The sequence below is a fragment of the Cotesia typhae genome, unplaced genomic scaffold, assembly GCF_013202065.1.
Source record: "Cotesia typhae breed Kobodo isofemale line unplaced genomic scaffold, CoteBio_Ctyphae contig_34, whole genome shotgun sequence".
Lineage (NCBI taxonomy): Eukaryota > Metazoa > Arthropoda > Insecta > Hymenoptera > Braconidae > Cotesia > Cotesia typhae.
In genome coordinates, this window is record NW_027423742.1 from 1,651,734 (window position 1) to 1,678,638 (window position 26,905).

The 26,905-nt window shown below is 30.3% G+C and overlaps 2 protein-coding genes and 1 long non-coding RNA gene across 6 annotated transcripts in view; 2 read left to right on the top strand and 1 right to left on the bottom strand.

Moving 5' to 3' along the window:
* LOC141526528 (uncharacterized) overlaps positions 1-21,449 on the bottom strand; it is a 33,810-nt gene extending 12,361 nt beyond the window's left edge. The window contains exons 1-4 of one of the 3 annotated variants that reach the window (XM_074241562.1): positions 21,246-21,449; positions 20,109-20,191; positions 19,894-20,014; positions 19,439-19,731 (exon numbers count right to left, since the gene is read on the bottom strand). The gene's annotated coding sequence lies outside the window, so the exon portion shown is untranslated. Of the gene's footprint in view, positions 1-19,438; positions 19,732-19,893; positions 20,192-21,245 lie in introns of those variants that run through there. The other 2 variants (XM_074241561.1, XM_074241563.1) reach the window with 2 other exon arrangements.
* LOC141526529 (uncharacterized) overlaps positions 1-26,905 on the top strand; it is a 95,010-nt gene that overhangs the window by 35,345 nt on the left and 32,760 nt on the right. The window contains exons 2-3 of one of the 2 annotated variants that reach the window (XM_074241564.1): positions 16,013-16,214; positions 17,249-17,549. The exons of the other annotated variant lie outside the window; for it this stretch is intronic. Of the exons in view, the coding sequence (XP_074097665.1) occupies positions 16,013-16,214; positions 17,249-17,451 (405 nt within the window). The 3' untranslated portion in view covers positions 17,452-17,549. Of the gene's footprint in view, positions 1-16,012; positions 16,215-17,248; positions 17,550-26,905 lie in introns of those variants that run through there. 2 annotated transcript variants of the gene reach the window in all.
* Positions 24,128-25,545, top strand: LOC141526535 (uncharacterized). The gene is made up of 3 exons (XR_012479043.1): positions 24,128-25,119; positions 25,199-25,266; positions 25,337-25,545. It is a non-coding gene; the product is annotated as an uncharacterized LOC141526535 (long non-coding RNA).

The following is a 26,905-nucleotide window of genomic DNA, read 5'->3' on the forward strand; positions in this document are numbered from 1 at the left end:
CCTTTGATTGACAGTGATGATAAAGTGCTTACTGTTGAGAATAAACCTAAAAAACCCAGTCGTCAAGAAAAGGAGCCAAATTCAGATTTCTTAGATGCTGAATTGTCCGGTAATTGATTTTAAATCAAATTTGTTTATTTTGTTTCAATTCATATAATTTTTTCACCTCAATGTTACTATAGTTTCTTAAATCTTATTTTAATTCCAGTTATTTGTTAATATCATAGTTACATTATTTCTAAATTAAGAATAATCACTATTAATATTTTTTAACCACAATAGAATTTCATTTATATAATAACTCAGCATATGAAAACAAATTTTTTGACTTGATAAACAAAATCATAAGAAAAAAGTTGATGCTTTTAAAATAAAAAAATTTATTTCGAATAATTTTCATGCGTAAAATATAAAAAAGACGGCTTTTAATTTGGATAATTTGTATAAGTAGTTCTCTCTCCGTATGGATTTATTTTTTGTTGATACCCAAAGCATAAAATTTAATTGAAAAGTATATATGAAACTAAATAATATTCCTAAACTTAACTTTATATTTACTGATAAATATTTTTCTATATTTATAGATTCACGTAAAAAGAAAAAATTAAGCAACGAGGCCGGAACGAGTTCAGCAAAGTCGCCTTTGATTGACAGTGATGATGAAGAGCTTGCCTTTGACAAGAAACCTAAGAGACTTAGTCATCGAGATAAGAACCGAGATTCAGATTTTTCTGATGCTAAATCACCTGGTAATTACTTCTCAATCTAATTTTGAATTTACTATTTCTCCTTACTTCAGTTTCACGTTTAGAACAAAAAAAAAAAAACGAAAAGGAGCTGGTGCTAATGAAAACAAATTAAAAAAATTGAGAAGAGAAGAATCTAGTTCAAGTAATGATTCAATCGTTGATTCAAGTGACAAAAGTGGAAATTCACTTGGTATTATTAATAAATTTATTTAATATATCCCGGGATAATCTTGGATACCATCAGGGTGTATAAAAATTTTTTCTCTTCTCAGAATCGTCCTAATTTAAGCTGATACGTCGAGAAATACAAAATAAATTTTATGCGCCCTTATGGCATCTATCGCGCGATATTAATTGTTAAAATAAGTACAGCTGTCTTAATAATTCGCGGTATAACAGCTGATTTGAGAGGTAGTTACGAGGTAATCCAAAATGTCGGAGGGTGTCTCTGATTTTTTACAACTTTAGAGAGGCTGACAAATTTTTCTAAAAAAATTATAGCCTATTGAATTTTTAGAACTCGACGATTTACTGTATTTAAGAGAATATTAACGACATACAAGCTGACTTAAATATTTTAGTTTGAAAGTGTTGTAAAAGATAAACGGATTCGCTGATTTTATGACACCTTTGTGAATGTCCAAAGAATACTCTAATAATAAATGATCTAAGCACTCAAATATTTGGTGTCGATTTGTATATTTTACTTTCAGAATTATTGGAGTTCTAATTCTAGGGACGTTAAAGGAGTTAATAAAATAATTAGAAGGAGCAGGAGAGTTTGAGTTTTTATTTTTTAATTTATATTATTTTCGAGTTATTAACGGTCAGCTGTACTGCTTTCAATGATTTTAATAATTTATTTTAGAACTCTTTCTAATCTAATTTAGAAATCTTTTAGACTTTTAATCAGAAATTTTGAACTATTTTACAGATCCTAAGCTCGTCATGGAATTTATGAAATGTTATCAGAACACTATGGGTCAGAGATCTAAGGTTAAGAACCATCGGAAGGACAAAAAGCTAAAGTCAAAGGAGGTTTGAAATTGTTATTGATCAACAAAGGTTTAATTTAAAATATTTTTAGGTCGAACTATGATTAATTTTTTTGTTATTCTTATTTGCCTGCAGTACTATATTTGTACAAAAATATTTTTTTCTGTGAATTTTTCCGACATGACGGCTTATCTCTAAGTTTTACATCCATGACTCTGAGAATAACCTTGCATGCTTTATTATTTTATTTTAATTTGCAACTCCCTTTAGAGTTTACTCTCAGAATACTATCAACTGAAAGTAAACTTAACACGATTTGTACAATTTTTTCATTTTAATTTAATCTGCTTTAGCCTAATCTAAAGTATTAAAATACTCACATTAAAAAAGCTCGAATTTAATTAACGGGTATTATATGTTAGTGTGATTGTTTCAGTGTATCTGATTTTTTTAATTTTTTCTTTTGATGATATCCGATAAAAATTTTTTTTTATTTTGCCTGAGTATATATTTCAATAATACATGTAGTTTATAATTAAACTCAAAATTATAGAATGCATTCAAAATATCTAACCGCCTTATTTCAAAACCCATTGCTCTGTTAAGTTGTAGAGAATATTTCCATACATCTAAAGTTATACAAATAATAATCGAAAGATTCTACGACAAAAAGCAAAATACTTTTAAAAAATAAAAAAAACCGATAGATCCACCAAGTTTCTTTGAAACTTTTCACTTAAAGCGCTTGAAAAAATAGGTCAAGGTAAATTTTTAAGCTTTTTGAGATTAAAATATTGATCTGATATATTTAAAAAATACTACTTTGTGGCATTGATTTTTTAGTAAAATATACTTACTACGAAAATAAAAAGAATATTAGTAAAACAAATACAAACTATTTAGTCTTAATAGTAATAAATAATCATCAGTTTAAAAAACCAAAAAACACGCTTATGATGGCAATTGCATGACACCACCTCGTGGTCAAAGACAGTACTACTTTAGGAGTTACAAACATACAAACATACAGGTGAAGCTAATAAAAGCGTTTTAAAAACGTAAAAATGTCAGAAATCAGGCCTAAAAATTTTACTGTTACTTTATTTGAAAATGAACAAACAAATCTCTTTAAAATTTATTATATGTATTAAATGTCTTAACAGGTAGAATTAGTTGAAAAATCTGAAATAATGGTGAATCGATTCAAATTGGATTTAATTACACAAACTTATAGAAAAAATCCTAGAGAAATGGCTCGCCAATTATTCAAACTGATCCTTGGTACGGATCGATTAGCCAAGATGTCGGTCACTGAAACGAAAAGACACGAAAAAGTGCCTGATAAATATCTCGAATCTATTTTTGGTGAGCTTAAACATGATGACGTTGCTCAATTGCTTTAAATCTGCATTACAATTTATAAAGAATACTTCAACTGTTATAACTCCTACTAGTCCACTGACTTTACTCTTTTCTGACTAATTTAAACATTTTTGCCAGCAATTTTTTTTTTAAACGAGAAAGAATTGTTCATAGAATGTTACCAAATTCACTTTAGATCATAAAACCACAGTGATTCTTTTTAATTAATTAATAAAAAATTGAAAAATCAGGCACTAGCTCTTTATAGAAGTTATCATATAAAAGATAATTATAAGTCGATGACGTTATAAAATGATAAATTTTTTAATAAATAATGAATTATGAAATCGATTAATTTAATTAAAACGATTCTCGAGTGTCTAATTGATGTAAAATTAATTATTTAATATTCTCTAAAATATAACAATTTTATTGACAGCGGATTCGCTTACCGACCAGAAATCTCACTCGCACTAATCGCAGTGACGCGGACGTTTAGAGGTTATAAAAATCATTGATTTTAGAGAACATTAAATATCTTCTAATTTTACAATAATTAGACACTTAGGTATTGTTTTAATTAACTGAATCGATCCTATAATTCATTATTAAAAAATTACTCATTTTATGAAGCCATCCACTTTTAATTATCTTTTATATTCATTTAACGTGCTAATACACAGTTTTTTAATTTTTTATTAATTAATTATAGACAATCGCTAGAGTTTTATGACTTAAAATGCATTTTGTAATATTCTATAAACAATTTTCTTTTGATAAAAAAAAATTATTAAATCAGTCGAGTAAGAGTAATAAAGTCAGCTAACTATGCTGTTATTGAATCTCATTATATTTTTTTAACAGAATATGTTACAATTTACACTAAAAGTGGCATGGAAATATCCGAAAAAGAGTTTCTGACTTGTGTGGGAAGAATGCTTAGTGGCATTCGTGAAGGTTTAAAGAAGAATACCAAAAACTCAAAAGAAGCTGATAACAAAAAAGTAAAAATGATGATAAAAAAAAACTGAAAATGATAATAAAACAGACACTGAAAGTGCCGGTGAAAATGAATAATTTCTCATTTATTTTTTTTTTATTATTTCCATTACATTACTTATTTCGAATCATAATTTGGTTACTGTTCCCAAAATTATTAATTGTATTGTACTGTTTTATTGTCTACTATAAATTATTGTATTGATTACTAATAAATGGGTTAACTTTAGAAAACTTTATTGCTTTCAATTTTTTTCGAAAAAAAGCCTGCTTTTGTTTTTCATTTATTAATAATACTCATTCGTTTCTGTTTTTTTAAAGATTCAAATATTATAGAAGCCTAATGATTCATCATAGTGTGTGCAGAGCATTATTTCTCCTTTGATTTTCGTTGTTTTCCGGGGTCGTTGGGTGTTTTTCCTTCTGGGAGCACTGTCAACCACGCAGTCTTCTGTAACTAAACTCTTTGACATCACTATGAAAGAGACCTAGTTCTCGCTACTCGTACGAAAATTGAAAAGAAGTCTGCGTGGAAGTTCGAAAATCCCAGGAAGTATATGAACTGCATCTCATTCTTGAATGCAGCGATTTGAACCGATAGATTCCGAGAAAGCTCAAAAAAACTAAGAAAAAATATTTTTTCAAATAGTGTTTTATTTAACTTCCAGTAAGCTTTTGAGCTCAAAAGCTCAAAAGCACAGTAAAGTTATCTATTTGAACTCGAAGAGTTCGAAATAAATGAAAAATTGTCTTTTTGAGCTCGAAAAGCTCAGAAGCAGTATAATAAGCGAAATTTTTAACGCTTGAGTATGAAATCGGCAGGAAATTACATAGATGGCTTCAAGGGTAAAAGGTTATATTATTTTTTTCTTTAAAACTCAAAATATTACTTCGTTAGAGTGTGAATTCCTTTTCTTAACAAAATATCTCCTCTTATTTTATGTCTAAACTTATATTATGAAATCATTACAATCTATCACTACCTGATTAAAAAAAAGTATTGAGACAAACAAAAAAGTATTGAAAAGTATTCGTTTTCTTGCCAATCCAATACTTTTCAATACTTTTTCCTTTGTCTCAATACTTTTTTTATTCAGGGTAACTTTTTTCCTATATTATGAGGTAATAGATTTCATAAAATATATATTAGCCCTTGTGTCAGAATTTACATTAAATATTGTTACTATTTCTCTCATATGGTCGAGTAAGCCTAAAAATAACATTGATTTGAAAGTTGATGTATGTATTTATCGCGCGGCAGATGTCATATGAGCGTATAAGTCTATTCCGGGGTAACCTTGGATGCCATAAGAACGTATAAAAAAATTTTTCACGGGAATCGACACAGTTTTACTTGAAACGTCGAGAAATGCAGAAAAAATTTTTGCAAAATTTGAACTTTTTTATACGCCCTCATGGCATCACCGGGTAACCTCGGTTTTGAATTAAGGGTAACCTTAGAAAAAATTTTATATGCCCTTATGGTTCCCGGGTGCCATAAGGACGTATAAAAGGTCCTTGTGGCATCTGTCACGCGACATAAACATATTACGTTTGTGATGGGTTTCAGAACATGGGCAGTTTTCAGGACATTTGTAGGCTTTCAATAATAAATATTTTTTAATATCATTACTGTAGAAATAATATTTATTAATGATATTAAAACGTATTGCAAAAATAAAATGAAATCTACTTTCATTTCGGATGCCGAATGGCCTTTTTATCTTTATGCTTTCATCAGGATTTCATCTGGAATTCCTATTTGTGTCAAAATAGGAATTCCTCAAGAAATCCAGCGGATTACCGGCGGATTACTGGTGGATTACCGGCGGATCACCGCAACTTTTTTACACGGGATAATAACCACTGTTTCCATTCAGATGCCTTCCAATATTTATAGTCGAAAATAGATCTTGTTAATCGTGAAACAAATGCTGGAGGGCAAATTAATTTAATTTTTTTATCAACCCACTCTCGATGTTGGTAAAGCGAAAAAGGATAGTTTTTGTACTGTGCATCAAACCATAAACTGAATATTTTCCGTACAACTCCTAAAAATATACAGTGCATTGAATCTACCACAGTAGTATTATAAACATCATGCACTATTTGAGATAAAACTGTGGGACCTTTTATTCCATCGACTTCATTGCCAGAGATGAAGGCTTTCCTCCCATCACTGATAGATTCCGCAGTGTTTCTAAGTTTTAACCGTCGCTGATACGAGTAAACGCGTCTCCTATTAAAATTTTTACTCTTGATCTTGCAGTGGCAACACCCAAACACTCCTCGATGTCCCTTCATATTTAAAAAAGCAGCTTTAGCAGGAAGATCACACGTCCCGCAAATAATCATGCCTCTAACTTTGACTCTGTGATTCAAATCAGCTGGTTTGCACCAAACACCTTGAAAAATTTTCGTTAAATCGTTCCGAAAACTGTCTACAAATAAATTTGGCTGTGGTTTAGCTCCAAACCAAAGACCAGCTAACAATAAATTTTCTTTTTTTGTTCGTTGTTGAAATGTCAGTTCGTTTATCGTTAAATAAAATGGCCAGAGACTGAATTTTGATGATTTAAATAAAGCTACTCCGTCAGTATTCCAAGTGAATGAAATATTTGAGGGATACGACAGAAATCCATTGTTTTTAAATAATGATTGATAAACTTCCCCATCCCAGATGTCTTCTAAATTGTTTTGCACAATTTTTTGCCTATTGAACCGACTTTGTAATGAATTATAAAAATTTGGACGCCGAAAGAGATTGAAAAGTTGCGATATCAGAGGGACTTGAATGAAATAACTTACTTCGTTCTTCTTTTTACATCTCCGACAATACCCTTTTTCATTGTTTAACTTCAGAAAACAAACGGAACAAAAAAAATGTCGTTGAAGAGGTGTTTTCATGTTTTTGAAGAATTTTGTAAAAAAGTATAATGTTTTGATGCAAAAATTTGGTTTTATACAATGAACATTGATGAGAGATAGTAAATCGGCCAAAAGCACTTTAGTAACTTTATGGCGAATCATGAACGTCAAGATACAAAGTACACTTTCGCCTAATGTAAGCGGAGCATTTTCATAAATAGGGTCATTTAAATGTTCATTATCGAAAGAAGCCCCTGCCTCGTCATCGTCAGTTGAACTATCACTGGTTTCACTTTCAGTAAATTGACTATCATCTGAGCTTTCATTCCATTCACTAACGTAATTTTCGGAGGAACTGTTAGAATCAGTTTGATCATAAGTACCGCTATAAGAAGAATCGGAGCTCCTACTGCGAGTATCGTGATTGTTATGACAATCAAAATTATAATCATCACCAACCCTACTATCTTCATAATTACTATCGTTCGTAAGACTCTGCTCATCGTCTGCACTAGCAGCGTATTCACTTTTCGAATCAGAAGAGTATTCGTTCTCGTAACGAGGGGAACATTGGGACTTGGAAGTATAGGAGTCTTGGCTTCTAGAAGAATCGGAATCGCTGGTATACTCGTATTCATTATCTGAAATGATCATAAAGGTTTAAGAGTATTTTTCTTAAAAAGATTCTGAAGAAATATTCCTAACATGTTATAATGGCTTTTTCGTTGCGCTGGCGTCAACAGCGCCGACGAAGTCCACCTAAATGTCTGGCTTACCTGGTTCGATGTAGGTTGGGCGCCAGGAACTTCCGTTCCACGATTCGTTAGTTGCCGTAGATCGTCGTTGGGCGGCGGGTCGAGATCGAAGAGATTCAAAAAGATTATACGATGATTACAAGGAGATCGGTTCGGAGAATAATTAAATAAAAAAATTTTGCTGGTACAATTTCGAGTCAAGGTTTTATTCAGCGGATAACGAGTTCAAATAACGTCGTAGGTTCAAGTCAAATACACAATAACTAAAGAACGAATCCGATCAACACAAAAAATTGTTATAATAAACTTCGAATTTGTTCATACAAAAAAATTAATCTTAGTCGCCGGTTTCGATTATCAGCAAAATTTCGAGACAGAAAAATTATTTCATTTCGCTGTTTCGATTAACAATTAAATTTTTGAATTTAAGAAAATTGTTTATTTACAAAAAAAAATTCTGTTCTTGCTCGGTTAAAAATTAGTGTATTTAAGAATTATTTATTTAACAACATAAATCATTTCCTGGCACTGTTTCAATAAATAAATAATTGTATTTAAGAAAATTATTTATTAAAAAAATTTATTCTCTTGCGCAGTCTCGAAAAACAAATAATTATAATTACGAAATCATTTATTCAACAAAAAAATTATTCTCTTACGTTTTTTCAAAAAAATTAATTGTTCGAGTTAGAAAAATTAGTTATTTAACAAAAAAATTTTTATTCTATTCCGCTGTTGCGATTAAATAAAAGTTCGAATTTTCTAAGAACAATTATTTATTTAACAAAAACAAAAAAAAATTTTCATTCGATTCCGCTGTTGCGATTTCATAAATTTTCGAATTTTCCAAAAAGTTATTTATTTGACAAAAACCAATTAACTTTTAATTTATTTCGCCGGGTTCGATAATCAGCAATAAAATAAATCAACGATAACTAATCAGTGGGGCAATTGGGTTGTGGTTACCCGTTGGGTAACTCGCAGAACAAAGCTCGAGGTGCGACACAAAAAAATTACAAACGTACCATCTATTCAGTCACTCATTACAATAATATTTAGCACCGATACCTGGATGATGTCACCATAACTGCGTAGTCGAATTACATTAGTTAATTACCTCGGAATTAATTCCGACTTTGTACGAAATTTCCCCAAAAGAAAATAAACAAACAAAAAAAATATCTTAATCAGCGCTCTCGCTTCGAATTCAAACGACTAGCAGGTCGCGGTGAGGTCACCCAGGTGAAATATCAATCTGCGACCACTCTTACCCGCTCAGTCGACCTCCTGGATGCACAGCGAGGAATTCCGGCGTTGGTGGCACTGACGGCGGCGGTGACCTCGGCGATGATGTTTTCCCCACGGAATCGGCGGGATCGGCAGATCACGAAGCTGATCAGATTGTCCTTGAAGGGGCGACACGACTCGGAATTAGTCACTCAGTGATCGACCCTCTCAGACAATTAGCAAATCCTGTTATCTCGACAATGGCGGTACAATTTTTCCTCGACAAATTTTTCCTTTCTCTTAGAATTAATTATCTCGGCCTCGCAGTTAATTTAATCACCAATTTTTTTTTTTTTAAACGAATTGAACGATGCTATTTTTCGCAATTTTTAACAATACTCATCGGCTGATCGAATTGGCAGTCGTCAGAAAACGTAATTAATCGTAATCGAATTTTCAAAAAATATTTTTTTTTTTTTTTTTTTTAAAAGGTCTCTTGCACGTGGCTTCGCTTGAGCCGGGTAACAACTTGTTGTCGCTTTTTTTCCGTTTTGCTTTCCTTCATCAACATGTGGTCGTTCACTCGAGCGCAACTAATAACATGCGCGTCCAATCGGCCGTCGTACGATAAATTACCGGGATCGATGATTGGTCGATTCCCTAGTCTGGTTCGAATTTCGGTGTCCAGGTGGAGTCTCGATACTTTCCTGTCGTTCCATTTTCCGATCCTTCGTGGTTCCCATTTCCATGACGTCCTCGTTCTCGATGCTCCTCCCAGATGTCTCCTCGATCGCTGGTATCGACTGAGTGCGGGTTCGCCCGGTCGCTTTTCTCATTCATTCCATTCGTCACACTATACCCGATACATCGAAGTTGAATCGGACACATTCATTCGTATATTTAAATTGGCGCGGTTCGAGTTCAAATTTTCTTTTACCTCGAGCTTTGGGTTTCGGTCGGCACCACATGGGGCGACACAGTCGCGTCGAATCTCCGCGGTCCATCAGTATGACCAACTCGAGGCTAAATAATATTCAAAATCAACAAATTTAAGTCTATAGTCAAAAAAATAATCTGACATGAGAAATTTCCCATGCCACAATGTTAACAAATAAAAGGCTTGAATATTTATTATAGAACACATAAAAATTGACATAAAAGTATCATAAAGTTATTCTAAAATAATCATATAAGTATCTGAAAATTGTCTTAAGTCTCCTGGAATTATCATAAAGTTGGCATAAAAGTATCCTAAAATTGTCATAAAAGTATCTTAAAATTATCATAAAATTATTCTAAAATTATAATGAAAATGTCATGAAGTTGTCCTAAAATTGTCGTGAAAGTATTCTAAGATTATCATCGGATTTTCTAACATTGTCATAACAGCATCATAAAGTTGTCATAAGAGTATCTTTAAATTGTCACAACAGTATCCTACAATCAACATAAAATTGTCCTAAAATTATCATGAAGTTGTCTTAAAATTGTCGTGAAAGTGTCCTAAAGTTGTCCTAAAAGTGTTCTAATATTGTCATAAAAGTAACCTACAATTATCATAGAGTTGTCCTAAAATTATCATGAAGTTGTCATGAAATTATCCTAAAATTGGCGTAAAGGAATCCTAAGATTATTATGGAGTTTTCTAAAATTGTCATAACAGCATCATAAAGTTGTCATAAAGCTATCCTAAAATTATCATAAGTGTCCTAAAATTATCATAAAAGTATCCTAAAATTATCATGAAGTTGTCATAAAGTTGTCGTGAAAGTATCCTAAAGTTGTCATAAAAGTATCCTAATATTGTCATAGAAGTATCTTACAATTATCATGAAGTTGTCCTAAAATTATCGTGAAGCCTTGAAGTTGTCCTAAAATTGTCATGGAAGTATCCTAAAATTATCATGAAGTTTGCTAAAATCATCATAAAAATTTCCCTAAAGTTGTCATAACAGCATCATAAAGTTGTCATAAAGTTATCCTAACATTATCATAAAAGGGTCCTTAACTTGTCATAAAATTGTCCTAAAATTGTAATAAAAGTATCCTACAATTATCATGAAGTTGTCATAGAAGTATCCTAAAGTTATCATAAAAGTGTCCTAAAATTGTCATAAAAGTGTCTTAAGATTGTCATGAAAGTATCCTAAAAATATCGTGAAGTTATCATAAGGTTGTCCTAAAATTGTCGTGAAAGTATTTTTAAGTTGTCCTAAAAGTGTCCTAATATTGTCATAAAAGTAACCTACAATTATTATAGAGTTGTCCTAAAATTATCATAATGTTGTCATGAAATTTTCCTAAAATTGGCGTAACAGAATCCTAAGATTATCATGAGGATTTCTAAAATTGTCATAACAGCATCATAAAGTTGTCATAAAGCTATTCTAAAATTTCCATAAGTGTCCTAAAATTTTCATAAAAGTGTCCTAAAATTGTCATGAAAGTACCCGAGAAAAATTTTTCTATATAATCATATATAATTGTATATAATCATATATGATTATATATGATTATATATCAAATCACATATATAATTATATACAATTATATATAATCATATATAATTGTATATAATCTGACATTTTTCTTAGAAAATCTAATTAATTTCGATGATAATTTTTCAGAGTTTATCAAAACTCCAATAAAACTTTGCTCAAAAAAAAAAAAAAGAGTAAATATCGAAGTGATCCCCGGTGGTTTTTTGTGAAGAGTTCTTATAGTTTTGTATAAAAATCAACTTATATAAGACTTTGATCGTAAATGAATGCAGCACTTTTATCGATTTACCTGTAAATGAACTGTCATCATTCGAACTGGTTGCCTTTCGACATTTTTTTAATATCCGATACTTTGTTGATCTTGATAATTGCGCAAAATCTTTCATTATTTTGTATTTGATCAAGACACCAGTATTTTATGCGTACTTATAAGATAGCTCACGGGATAATTTCTTTCATATGTTTTTTATTTACGTTTTTTTAACCTATTTTAGTTTATTTTTTTTTTTTTTTAACCGATTCGCATTTATTTTTGTTGACAAACTTCAATTAATTGACGCTTTATCGTTAATGAAAATAATTAAATAACCGTAAAAATATTGATATTAATAATGTCCAAAAAAATGTTCTCTTTAATTTTTGGATTGGTTTGGGTTACGCATCTGTGGTTAAAACTGAAAAGATAAAAGCTTCTACCAAGTCGGGCTTTGTTGTGAAGTCAAGAAATAAAAATTTACCTATTAAAATACTATTACAAGATGGTAAGTAAAAATTTTAATTTTAAAACCATGAAATGTTCAAAATTTCTATTTAATTAATATTAGTTTATTAATAATACTAATAATAAATTTTGATGAATTTGAATAACTAATTTAAATAATTATTTTTGAAAAGATGACGAGGAATATTTAAATAAACAGACGGTGGATGAAGCGTGAAACTTATTGAAAAAAGCAGTCCAACCAGGAGTTGAGGCTAAGAATGTGGGAAAAAAAGGTAGAAGTAAAAAAGACAAAGAACCGAATCCTATTGACGCAAAAATTGTTGATCAGCAATCAATCTTTTGCACTGGCAACAAGGATGATTTGACTGATGGTAAATAACTTAAATTACAATCAAAATTAATCATTTTAATATCTCAACTTTACTTAATTTTTAATAAGTATAAAATATTTTAGATTCTGCCAATTAGCAACTTTTTTTTTAATAGAATTTTTTTTTTTATTTATACTTTCAAAGTAATCAGATCAATATTTAAATTTGTGCAGAGAAATATCAAATTTTGTTTCAAATTAAGATTATATTTTAGTATGATTTTATGAAAATCTTTATGATTATTTTAACGATTTATTTATTTTTTTTATTTATGTCAAATTTTTATTTTGCCAAATCTGTAAGAATGTATTTATTGTGCTAGATCAATTAGGGCCAACACCGTTAACAACCCAAAAAGCAGTTCTTACTGATGGTCAATTACAGACTGTTGCTCATGGATCAAAACGACTAGATCGTAAAGATAAAAATCAATCCAATGAACGTCTTTCTGATGGTAGACCGACAGGTGATAAAGGTTAATACTAGTTTACTGATTTTGTTTTGAATTTTATAATTTTTCAAACTCAATGCAATTTAAGTATGGTGACCTTACTGTTTCATATTTTTTTCGACTAATAAAATTGCTTTTCTTAAAATTAATCCAATAATTGGACGACAAACTTAAAAAAATCATAATTTTTAGATTTGAAAAAAAATCACAATTAAACAAACAGTTGACATTTTAGTATATATGAAAAGCATTTTTTTTATTATTATATTAAAAATATAAAAAAAAAACCGGTATACTTATTTGGATAAATTTTAAAAAAGTTTTTCGTGATGAATTTATTTTTTGTTAATATTGAAGTATAAAATTACATTCAAAAGCAATCATGAAACTAAAGAATTTATTTAAGTTTAACCTTAAATTTATTAATAAATTATTTTCTATACTTATAGATATACTCAATAAAATTAAATCAAGCAGCAAGGCAGAAACACGTTCAACGATGGAATCAATTCACAGTGATAATGAAGAACAGACTGGTTCTCAGGGATCAAAACATCACCAAGATCAAGAGCAAATTGAAGATTATTCTTCTGATACTGAATCGAGCGGTAATAAAAATTAATTATAATTTATTTAGCTTATATATGTAATTAGTCCACATTAATTCGTATAATTTTTTCAACTCAACGTTACTTTGAGTTTAAATTTTATAAAGTTAATTTTAATTCTAGTTTTTTCCTAATATCATGGTTAAACTACTTCTAAGTATATAATTATTAAATAAAATTTTTAGAAAAAAAATGCAACAAACGAAAAGGAACTGGTGCTGATAAAAAAGTAGAATCTAGTCAACGATCTCACAAACCTAAAAAATTAAGAAGAGAAAAATCCAGTTCAAGCGATGATTCAAGTGACACTAGCGATAACTTAAGTGGTATTTTTCATTTACAAATTATTTTTTTTCTATAAATTTATTTGGTATTATGTATTATAATCAATATAGCTGACCTAATAATTCGAGACACTAAAATTGATTTGTGAACTAATTAGAAAAGGATAGATACAGAGGTGTTCCAGTTGTCCTAGGGAGCCTCTGATTTTTTACATATTTACAGGTCGCAAAGATTTTCTGAAAATCAGTTAGCGAAGAACTGAAAGATTCATTATATTATATTTATTATATTTACTTTATTTAAGAGGATATTAACGACACAGCAGTTAACTCAAGTGTTGGTTCGGGAATATTGTGGAGGATAAAGAAATTTGCTGATTTTTTATGCCATTGTGGCCTCAAAAATCCTCTAATAATGAATGAGGGAAGCACTTAAATACTTGGTGTTAGTTTGTATATTTTATTTATAAAATTATCAAAGTTCCAATTCAAGGGACGTTGAAAGAGTTAAGGAGATAATCAGTAGAATTGGAAAAATTTTAGTTTTTAATTTTTATAATCCTATTATTTTTGAATTATTAACAGTCAGCTGTATTAATTGTTTTTGACAATTTTTATTATTGAATTTTTAACTATTTTACAGGTAAAAAACTTTTCGAAGAATTTTGAAATGGCATGAGAAAAAAAAGAGTAAGAATAGGAGCAGAAGTGAAAGTAAAAGCAGGAGTAACAAACATCGGAAGGACAAAAAGCCAAAAGCAAAGGAGGTTTGAACTTGATTTCTATCGAAAGTTTTTTAATTAAATATATTTTATTAAAAGACTTGCAGGTTTAACTATAGTGAATATTTTTTCGTTAATTTAATCTGAATGTGGAAGGATATTTGTTCAAAAATATCTTTATCTGCGAATTTTTCCGTCAAGATACTTATGTCTTCTTTAAGTTTTATAACCATTATTCCGAGGACAGCTTTGCATGCTTAGCTATTACTTATTTACGAATACACTGATAGATCTTACTTTTAGAAGACAATTATTTTATAAAAAGCCCAAGTATAAAGAGCTCAAATTTAATAAACGTGCATTATACGTCGGTATACTCGTTTTATAGAGTCAGTGTTACATACTTTTTGAGAGTAAACATCACTGTGACGATCGAAAAAAGCTGATTTTCGGGAATTTTTTGACAGGAAAGGAATTTGGGGATCGGGTTTTTTTTTTTTTTATTTTATTAAGGGTACATTGAAGATTATTACTCTAGATTTTTAATTAAAAAATATTTAATTATTACAAAGTTATGAACAATCTCGTAGAGCACTGGAGAAAATTCCCCCCATGGTCGGGTCGATAACTCAAAAACGGATCATCTGAAAATAAAAACCCAAATTGCTTTTTAATCAGTAAGGATGTAGTTATTGTTGCACGTACAGAATTTTAAAAATTTTGATTTTAAAAATTTTTTTAGCCGGGTTAAAGCAAAAAAACATTGAAAATAATGAGAAAATTTTCAAAATGGCGTACGTGCAACGATAACTACATCCTTACTGATTAAAAAGCAATTTGGGGTTTTCTATTCACATGATACGTTTTTGAGTTATCGATCCGACCATGAAGGGGGAAATTTTATCTAGTGCTCTACGAGATTGTTAATAACTTTGTAATAATTAAAAATTTTTAATAAAAATTTAAGGTAATAATCTTTAATGTACCATTAATAAAATAAAAAAATCTGATCCCCAAATTCCTTTGTTTTCCTATCAAAAAAATTTCAGAAAATCACCTCTTTTTCGACTGTCACAGTGGTATTCCCTCCGAATTATTTTCGCAAAAATCGACCTTTTTCCACTTAGTTATTTTCTGTAGGCTTTCATTCTTCGTGATTTTTTTGGGCTCGGGAGAAATCGTAAAATATTTGAATGATTCTCCAGATGTTTTTCAGTTTTTTTATTTGATTATTTCCGTTTTAATGTTTTTCTTTTTCATTTTGACCAAGAATAAATTTCAAAGATAAATATATTTCGTCAAATGAAATCAGCCCTAAATATGTTGTATTTTTTTTTTTGTTTGGAAAGGGAGCAAACAAATAATTTTTTAAAAATTTATTTTATATCTTAATAGGTAGAATTAGTCGAAAAATCTGGGATAATTGTAAATCGATTTAAATTGGATCTAATTACGGAAAGTAATACAAAAAATTCAAGAGAAATGACTCGTCAATTATTCAAATTAATTGTTGGTACGGAAGAGTTAGCCAAGATGACGATCGTTAAAACAAAAGGACGAGAACTAATGCCTGAAAAATATCTTGAAGCTATTTTCGGTAAGCTCACGTATAATGATGTTGATGAATTTTTTTACGTCTGTACTAGAATTTATAAAGAATAGGGTAGGGCGGGGCTAGTTGATCACCTTTTGGTTCGACCTTCCATAACTTTAAGAGGATGTATCGGATTTAATCAAGTCATATACTGTTAGGTTCGTAATTTAGTCTTCTTCAAATAGTCTAGCAACACAAAAACGATCCGAGTCCAAATTTTCAAGTTATTCCCGGAAATACGCGAATGCTCCAAATTGCTCAAGGTGCCCCACTAGTGAGGCTAGTTGAGTATGAGGCTAGTTGTGCAATGGCTAAAATAAACGGAATGACTGTATTGAATGATATAAAAACAAAATAAAATTGTAATTAACTAGCAAATATTTAATTTATTATAATTCTACATTCGTATAATTATGATTGTAATAATAGTTATAAACATAACAATATTAATTATAATTATGTTATATATTTATTTTAATTTTTACACATTATATTAAATCATCTCGTGTACAAATCAATTGATAATTATTAATTTAGTGAAGAAAAATTTCATTTTTCAATATCGAAAATCTAGTAGGGCTGGTTTAACACGCAGTCAGCGCCTTGCTCAACTAGCCCCAATTGAGGCAACAAAATAAAAGTTAGATTATAAAAGAATGATAAGAATTAAAAATAAACAATCATATATAATCGAAAGGGCAAACATTAAGTCATTTTTGAATACTTTCGTGATCACAAAATAGCATTTTTAAGCGAGTTTAGGAGAAAAATTCTGAAGACCTGTTTTTTTTTTATGTAAATAAAAAAAGAAAAAATTTGTCAGTTAGTCTAAACATCGGACGGCAGTTGACTTTCGCGCGATGTGTTCTCCTCTCGTAACCCTTTTTTTCACCATTTACACTTTTGTTGTAAGTTGCTTAGTTTTCGAGATATTTCGATTGCACAACTTACCCCTACGATCAACTAGTCCCGCCCTACCCTACTTTAACGATACGAACTATCACTTCATTAAATCTCATCATAATTGTTTTCAATAGAATATGTGACGATCCATACTGCAAATGGCCGAGAGTTAAATGCGGCAGAATTTAAAAAGTGTGTCGGAAAGATGCTTTCCACCATTCGTGAGAGTTTAAAAAGCAACAACGATAATAAAAATGATGCTAAACACCAAAATGAAGATCATGCTAATAAGAAAAATAAAAATGATGATGGAAGCGAACCTGAAAATGATGTTTAAAAGCAATAATTTCTCACTTTTTTTTTTGTTATTTAAAAGTTCTACATATTGATATTTTTCAATGTTAATTTGGTTAATGTTCTAAGCCCAAAATGTTGATGGTATTTTATTATTCTCTTGCAATGACTCATAATTAATTAACTTAAAAACTGTATTGTTTTCAAGTTTTTGAAAATAAAACATGTTCTTGTTGCGTTCATTACTTAGTAATACTATTTAGTTTCTCTCTTTTCAAGGATTCAAAATGTCATGTTTAATCGTTTAACCAGTTTATTTATTGTACAATACAACTTGGATATATTTCTTTCTTTCTTCTACTTACATAAAATATTTTAAGTATAAATGGAGATATAGATAAAGATATAACTGCCGTAAGGGTGGGTAGATCATCCGATGTAACTTATAACCAGGTTGTACTGTACTAAGATTCAGTTTGACAGTGACGTGTGTAAAATGGATCAACTTTATGTAATTAATGAATTATTTAGAAAATGTTCGCAGTGACAACTATTTAATTTGATTTTTATTGATTATTATTAATTTTCAGATAATATGCTCGTTTTTTTTTTTTTAACCGAGAATAATCTTTATTATGTTTGTTGAATTCAAGAAATTCCAGTTTTATTTAATCTAAAAATTTTTCAAAAAGAATTTTTGTTAATTATTTTTTATTTGATTTTAAATTAATTTTTTTATTTGATGCCTGCCCCCTCCCTCCCCTCTCCCCCGACCAGCAGCACTCGCTTCGCTCGTGCCGCAAATGTCGGGGGCAGGTATCAATTTTTTTCAGTGAAGTACATTAAATATTTTACGTACTTTCGACCGGCTATAAAAAAATAGTATACACTATACGGGCAGAAGTTTGAGAGCTCTGAATTGCGCGCCATGATCATGGCGCGCAGTGCAGAAATCTCAAACTTTCTGCCCTAATAGTGTAATATACTATTCGTCATTTTGTGACGAACACAAAAATTATGTTTTTGAGCTTAGAGGGCTCAAGAACAAAATCAGTGGAATTCTAAGCGTTTAGGTATGGGCTCAGCGGGAAGTTGCAGGGATGGCCTTTAGGGTCAACCGTCTTCCTGATTTTTTTGCATACTTTCCAGCCTAAAATCCATTGATATTCCGACAAAAAATGATAAATATTTAAATAGGCAGGGTATTTTTAATGTTGGGAGCCTAATGGTTCATCGTAACGTGGCGAATATTGCTTTTCTTTCGATTTTTCGTTGTTTTCGGGGTACGCTCAATCATGCAGTCTCTTACAAATAAGCTCTTTGATGTCGTGATGGAAAAGACCTAGTTCCTCTTCTAAAATTCCTTCTTCTTAGTATCCTGAAGTAATAATCTGTCATGACGAGATGGTCCTCTTACAGGGAAGAGTGATACAACTTCCTACCGGTAAAGGAGTGGGCAAAAATACCGAAGCTTATCAACAATCGGATAAATCTTCATTAAAATTCGGTACAAATTTATTATTTAAAAATTAATTTTTTTTTAATAGCTCAAAATATTACTTTGTTAGTGCTAATTTCTTTTTTTTAATATTTCTTATTTTACGTCTCGATTTATAATAAAACCATTACAATCTATCACTAACTTTCTTTCCATATTATTTTTGGATATTCATCCGGAATTCATCCGGAATGCATTTAGAATTCCTATTTGTGTCAAAATATGACTTCCACATGATATTCAGCGGATCCCCTGCGGATCACCTGCGGATTACCGGCGGAATCCCGCAACTTTTTTACACGGGTATGAATCAATTAGGAAGTTATAAGGTGCTATCAACTCAACAATAACTACCTAATAACATCTAGTGCAATTCTTCAAATGTCTGAAAATCGGTATTATATTTTTCTTATAAGGTTCCCATTTTTATAATAATGAATTTCTAAGTCAATAACAAAATTTATTCAGACTAATACATATTAAATGCGCTAAAGTGTTAATAAAATTCTATATTTCAAAAGTGGAAACTTACTTCAATATTCGGTTGTTTTCTTCATATCCTTTTAATAGCTGATCAACTTTTTCTCAATTGATTCGCCATGTTTAGTATCAACTTTAGCAACTTTGAATGGAATGAATGGAGTAATCTTTCCACCTAAAGGTTGCTGTCGCCCGGGTGGTACCTGCGTTGAATTACTTATGGCTGCCGATTTTTGTGTGTTCTCTTTATTGTGAAGATGTGTCACTACTTGGCTTTTTTGATTGACTGGATCTTATCGATGATGTTGAAGAATCGCTTAACTCATCGTCACTTTCATATTGTCTCTATAACGATATGGTAATTAAAAATTTGTAAAAAAATTTAGGACAGCATGTACAGTAAAAGTTTATTATCTGTGAGTATTAGTTGAGCTGTGTATTAACTGATTATTTAGCGGTGTATTATTTATGAAGCAAAAAAAGTTGGAAGATTTTTCTATTTTATACTTTACGAAAAAACTTAAATTTCAGGAATAATTTATTTTTCCACGAATATTGCTGATCTCCAATGGAACCTAAATATGTCGGAAAAAGCAGTTATCGGCGCCAGAGTACCAAGTCAGTCAACCTAAAAAGAAAGCTTATTTTAAATTCGTAAACATGGGACTTATAACATAAAATTGAGGAAATCCTCCTCTAGTGATTTGTATCGTAATATCTGCATTTCCAAGTAATTGATTTGAAGAAAAGTGCATGATTCCTTGTTAATGTGACCATTGGATTGTTAGATGTCAGTTTCCCGTTGCTGTGAACATTACATAGATAATTAATAATATGATGCAGATAACTAAACTAAATAATTCATAGTATTTATGCTAATTAGAAGAACTTTTCTAAATGCTCAAGCTAAAACTTGTTGATTCTCACTTCATTCTTCTCTATGACAAAAAAATTCAACTGTTTCAATAATTACAACTACGTTAAATGAAACTGAATGGTATTGAGATAATGAAATTTCTCAAAAATAATAGGATAAATAAATAACGTCAATAATCTTGCACAGTCAACCCAAAGCAGAAAGTAAAAACGAACAAAATAAGAAACATTTACAGTAAGCTCTTACACAGCGTACCAGTCTTAATTACTATTTACTGTTATTAAGATATAAAAGTTAGAGGTTTTATGAGATATTATTTATTAATTATAAGAATTAAAATTCATTCGATAGAGAGAGAGGCACGGGTCTATCATACACTGTAGCTCGTGCCCCGTGTTCCATGCATATGAAATATCTGTCCAGGTGAACTGTATGTATAGACCCATGTTCCATGCTTCATCGGACACATTTTCTCGGAAACTATAATTTTGAGATGACAAAAATTAGTGATTACAATAGTGAATGCGATAAATTGAAGGAGCTTTTAATTATTATTTCTTACAATAATAAAATCAATGATAACAATTTACAATAATAACATAATTAATTTAAATGTGACTATAAGAAATTTAGCACTTCGATGATTTTCAAACAAAGGAGTACTTTTCGCTTGCAAATAAAAATGTGTTCCTTGCCTGTTGAAAAACTCCAATAAGATCCCATCAAAAGCGACAAAAGCCACTTAGAAACCAATAACACTTATGAGTTTCTAATTGGCTTTTGTCGCTTTTGATGGGATCCTATTGGAAATTTTAAACAGTGTTTGTTCGTGTGCGAACATAACATAGGTATATAAAAAGATACATTTATATTACATTACAGAAATAATGACGATTAATATGAAAACAATTATTTTTAAAACAAAGCAAACTAATGACTGTTTAGTATGCATTCAAATACTAGTAAATAATAAGCAACTAACCTTTCTCGTGTTCATGTTTAAGTTAACTGAAAAAGATATAAATTAACTTTTTATTTACGGGATTTTAGTGATTACAATCAAATCTCCGCTGTTATTCCTTTTATTAGATGAGTCTAACCACAAAATTCGCGTAATTACAATTATAAACGGCACCTGATAAACCTATAATATAAGCTACGGCATATACGTCTAAAAAACAATAGAAAAAGTAGAAAGGGTTGAGTCTGTATAGACGGTGCACGCGACTACGAAGTTTGCGCAATCGCAAGTGGAATGTGGGGGAAACTACGGTTGAAGAAGGAAAGAACGGCGTAGTTATTGCAATAGGATGCATATGTGGTAGTGTGAAACTTATCCGAGTTATACAGTGCATAGCATACACATATGCATATGTACATGGAGAAGCGCATACTCATCGTTTTCAACCGTTCTAACTCTCGGCGATCATATACATGTGTTAGTGAGCACGAGAATATTTTTCTATAAATTATACTTATAAATTCGTTTTTTATTATAAATTTGGCGTGCTACAAACTGCTTTATTTTAAAAAAATAAAATATAATTTAATAGTTAATATTGGCTTTTATTCTAAGGTAATTATATATTCCAAGTTATTTGATAATAATATACTTATATAAAAAAAACTTAAATGAACTACTACTATATCGTACATAAAAGCATGTGTTTCATCCGTCATAACCAACTTGGTGATTTATTTGGTTCTTTTTTAATGAAGATTAAGTTAGCCGACTTTTATAAAAAATTGTTGATAATTTTTTTCAAACAACCAATGAAAAAAGTTAAGAAATAAAAAATATCTCAAATGATTCGATATATTTGAAGGTGAATTCCCAAACATTTTTTTTATCGTGAGAGGAATTCAACTGTTTGGGTAAATTTATAACTTCACTGAAAATGAAAAAGTTCAATCAAAAAACAATTAAAATCTATGTCTATGTAAGCAAAAAATTGACATAAAAATTAATTAAAAAGTAAACATTCCATGTTATCAATATAATTCATATTCTGTTGTTGAATAACTCAATTATTATTGAGGTTAGGAATCAAAAATTATAATAATCACTAAATATCTTTATATTTTTCAGAATGGAGTTTCCAATATTTTTTAATTTGAATCGGCCAAATGGTCGTAAGCCTTGGAACCATTTATCACATTATCAAAAGAGGAAGTTAAGAAACAAATATTACTCGTATTTGAAAGATGCTTCTCAATCAAATCTCTCCAAAACAATGAGTTTTAATCCTGCACACAATTGTACTAAATTTACGCATAACAATAATAACGTACTAAATTTACGCATAACAATAATAACGTACAAGAAACGTCTGTGCCAGACCCAACGCATACCGTGGAAAATAATATGGCTGAAAATACATCCTGTATATCAAACTCCAGTCACGATTTAGTTTCTACAAATACTAACGCTACTACGTCAAATCATACTGCTGCTGAAAATTTTCATGAAGATGTTCCCAACTGTAATCCTCTGCAAGTAATGTCTGTCTTACCAGACTTCTTGTCTGGTGCTTCTCAAGCTATTCACATTGTTGAAGATAACGTTTGTGAAAATAGAACTACCTGTGCAAACGATAATTTAACTTCCACCTCAACTTTGACAAGTGCTCCTGATGTTGATCATGTTGTTGAAGTTAATGTTACTAAAGACGTTCCATGTTCTGGCCAAAGTAGTCCAATTACTGCCTCGATTTCCGATGATACACTAATTTCTGAACCTGGTGCGAATGACCAAATGAGTGATTTTACACCGAATCCATATATTCATTCAAATCATATATTACAAAAGTTAAAAATTAATCACCCCAAATGTTTCCAACAGTCTTTTCAATTAAATCTGGCTGAATGTTTCACAAATAATAAAATTAATCAAACCCAAAGCAAAGCTATTTTAAATGTATTGCATACACATCCGTCTTTAAAGTTTCTTCCAACAGATCCTCGCACACTTTTAATGACACCACGTGATAAAATTGATCCAAAAATTGTCGAACCAGGAAATTATCTTCATTTAGGAATTGAGTGGATGCTGTTATTAACATTATCATCTCTGTCACTCCATGAAATCCCCAACGAATTGATAATCGATTTTAGCACTGATGGTGCTGAGATGAATAAGAATATTCAAATATGGCCCATCCAAATTCGCATTGTAAATATGGAGAAAATAAAGAAACCAATACTCGTCGGTGTTTATGAAGGCTCCAGTAAGCCTAAAAGTTTCAAGGAATTCTTTCACGATTTTGTTGAAGAATCTAAAATAATTATTAAAAATGGTGGTATTTATTGCAATGAGAAATTAATCTCAATAACATTTCGGTGTTTCATCGCAGACGCTCCTGCTCGCTCATATGTGCTTAATCATATGTCACATGTATCAAAAATCCTTGTTCAAAATGTAAGGTTGAAGGAATAACTTACCTCCATTCACGTCGTTTTCCTGGTCATGGTTATTTACAAAGAACAGACTTGGAGTATAGAGAGCTTCGAGATGTTGACCATCATTTAGGTGAATCATCGATCAAAGATCTTCCAATTGATCTAGTAAAACAAGTCTCTTTCGATTATATGCACTTAACTTGCTTGAGAGTCATGAAAAAATAATTGGATCTGTTGTATATGGTAAATGTCTGCCCGGAAAGTTACAAAAATTTGAAGAAACATTTTTGTCAGCTCGTTTAGTAGAGTTGCAAAGTTATTGTCCACGTGACTTTGCTAGAATGCCGCGGGAAATTCAACATTATGGTAAATATAAAGCCACGGAATTCCGTCAGCTGTTATTATATAGTTTCATTGTTGTATCACTAGGAATTATTACAACAGATCAATATGATCATTTTTACTGTTGCATACATCGATGCGTGTCTTATTGAATGATCAATCATCTTCAGAAGATATTGAATTTGCTGACATTGCAATTAAAAAATTTATAATTGATGCCGAAAAAATACATGGGTTAGAGTTTCTTACATACAACTCTCATGGTCTTGTTCATCTCGTGGAAGATTTTAAACAGTTCGGTTCACTTGAAGACACTTCTGCGTTTACGTATGAAAACGTAATGAAAGAGTACCGTGATTTAATAAATAAACAACATCAACTGTTACAACAAATTTATAAACGTATATGTGAGAAGTCGCACTTTCAAAATATAAGTACAAATAATAAATTTTATACAAATCCGAAAGGTACAATGCAGCACAAAAATGGCCCAATAAATGACGAGATGCGCGACAATTGCGTACAGTATAAAAATTTAGAATGCAGCAAATTTTTTTCTTCAACAGAGCAAAAAGATAATACAATACAAACGAGAGATGGGCGAGTTGGAGTAATTAAAAATATTATCTTCACTAATAACAAAATTTATTTAGCGATTTCTTTCTTCAAAAAATTGAGGCCTTTTTACCATGTCTTGGATCGACCCTCGACAGATTTTGGAATTTTTCAATGTTCCTGCCTAAGTTCTTCAAATGAATTTATATTACTCGAAGACATAAAAAGCAAGTGCTATCGTATGCCTATTTGGGTAAAAAAAATTATGACTCTTCATACAACTGACGACAAAATTAACAATGCTTTCGTCGTTGGTGTTATGTTATAACTACTCAACATATAATTACGCAATTAAAAACATTGCATTCAATGGTGATAATAAATGGTACTCTAACATGCATATTAATTGTTATTTCAAAAAAAAGGATGCTGAGGAGGGAAAATTATGTTCGAAGTATGAAGGCTGAGAGAAAACGAATGCAGATTTTATAATTAATGGAGCAGGTGGATCCTTTTCATTAAAAGTAAAAGAAAAATATAAAAAAACACAATATCAATTAGTAAGTAACTTTTTTCATTAACTATATCATCTGATTATATTTGTTGACAATATAGTTTATACTTCTTTTTTTATTCCAGAAGAATATACTCAATAATAATTTTTAAAGAAAACTGGCAATAATCAATCCTTCTATATGTAAACAGAGGTAAGCAAAAATTCCTTAGCTATTTCATACGAATAAACTATTAATTAATAATTATATAATTGTTTTTTAGAAATAGCCACAGCTTGAACGATCACTGGTTTAGGCTTTGATGAACCTAAGTCACCGCCACATTTACGTCAGTGTTCAGAAAACCTGAATTAACCTGGTTTGACCCACATATTGATTTTTACTAACTCTACTTTCCAATGTTTCATCAAGATGTAAAACTTAATTGAACATATTACGAAAAAATCTTTTATCTTAAAAATATAATAATTTTAATTCTCATTCTTGTAATTATACAAGTTTGAAACAAAAATGTATTTTATTTGAGTTTTTGTTCGATTACTTTTATAACTGTCAAGAAATTATACTTATATTTAAAAATTATGTGATGTAATTAGCGCATAAATAAAGTTAGTATTTAAGAATGAAATAAATTTGCTTATAACATTCATGGCGACAAATATTTAAAAATTGATGTGTATCGTTGTTATTAACACGTAGAAAAAGTGTAGGTATTTTAAAAGCTTTGTAATTCAAAAATATAGATTTAGTTTGAATTATTTCCCTGATTAAAAAAAAGTATTGAAACGAAGAAAAAGTATTGAAAAGTATTGGATTGACTAGAAGATCAATACTTTTCAATATTTTTTTCTTTGTCTCAATACTTTTTTAATCAGGTCAAGTCAGATCCGTTATATTTAAGTTTTTAATTTTTTATCGATCTTGTTTCAAATTATAGACAAATGGTATTATTCTCTTGTAAAAATAAAATGTTATAACCGATTGTGGTGAGTACCATTTTTTGTCATTGAAGTTACTTTTCCGAGCAGAAAATAAACATATATTATTGTACATACGGCAATCATACTTGAATTGATTTATGAATTAAGAAAATTATACGTATCGTTTTTATAAATTCATAAAGATTATTGGGTTTACGAAGGAGTTTAAAAGTCATAGAAAATAATATATAATTTTTATTTCTTGGAAATAACGATAGAGCTTGAGTTGAAAACTCACAAAAAAATAAATATATATTTAGAAAAAAACGCCATTTGTTGTTTACTTAAGTTTCGAAAATGTTTTAATTTTATTTACAACATCAACTTTCCAGCATTTTTAATTCCAAAGTTGTTGTGAAACTTTTGATGCGAAAATAATGCTAAGTTTCTATTGAAACCTAACCATAGCTTTACTTCAAGAGTTTATTTACAACTTTTTAAGGTAAACCTGTTGTCCAAATCCGGCACTAGATTTGCGTCAACTTGATGAGCAACTTTAAGTCAAGTTTAGTGAAACTGTTGCAAATGCAACAGTTAACGCGAAGTTAACGTAAATTTGACATAAGCTATTGAACATCAACTAGTTGATGGTCAACCTGTGCTAACTGGGTAGTAGTTAAACAGGGGATCTGACTCCATCGGCAAAACAGATTTGTGGGTTCGTGTCCATACTAAGGGATCTGCATAACCGACTGTAGGTTCGTGGCGGGTATCATCTGTGGGTATGGGCGACCTGTTTTATCGATAGTTTGAGGATATGGTCGAGGTTTTGCAGGTGGCGCTGGTGGTGAATTCCGCCGCCATCTTACTGTCCGCCATTTTCCCGCCATTTTTAAAATTTATCTGCCATT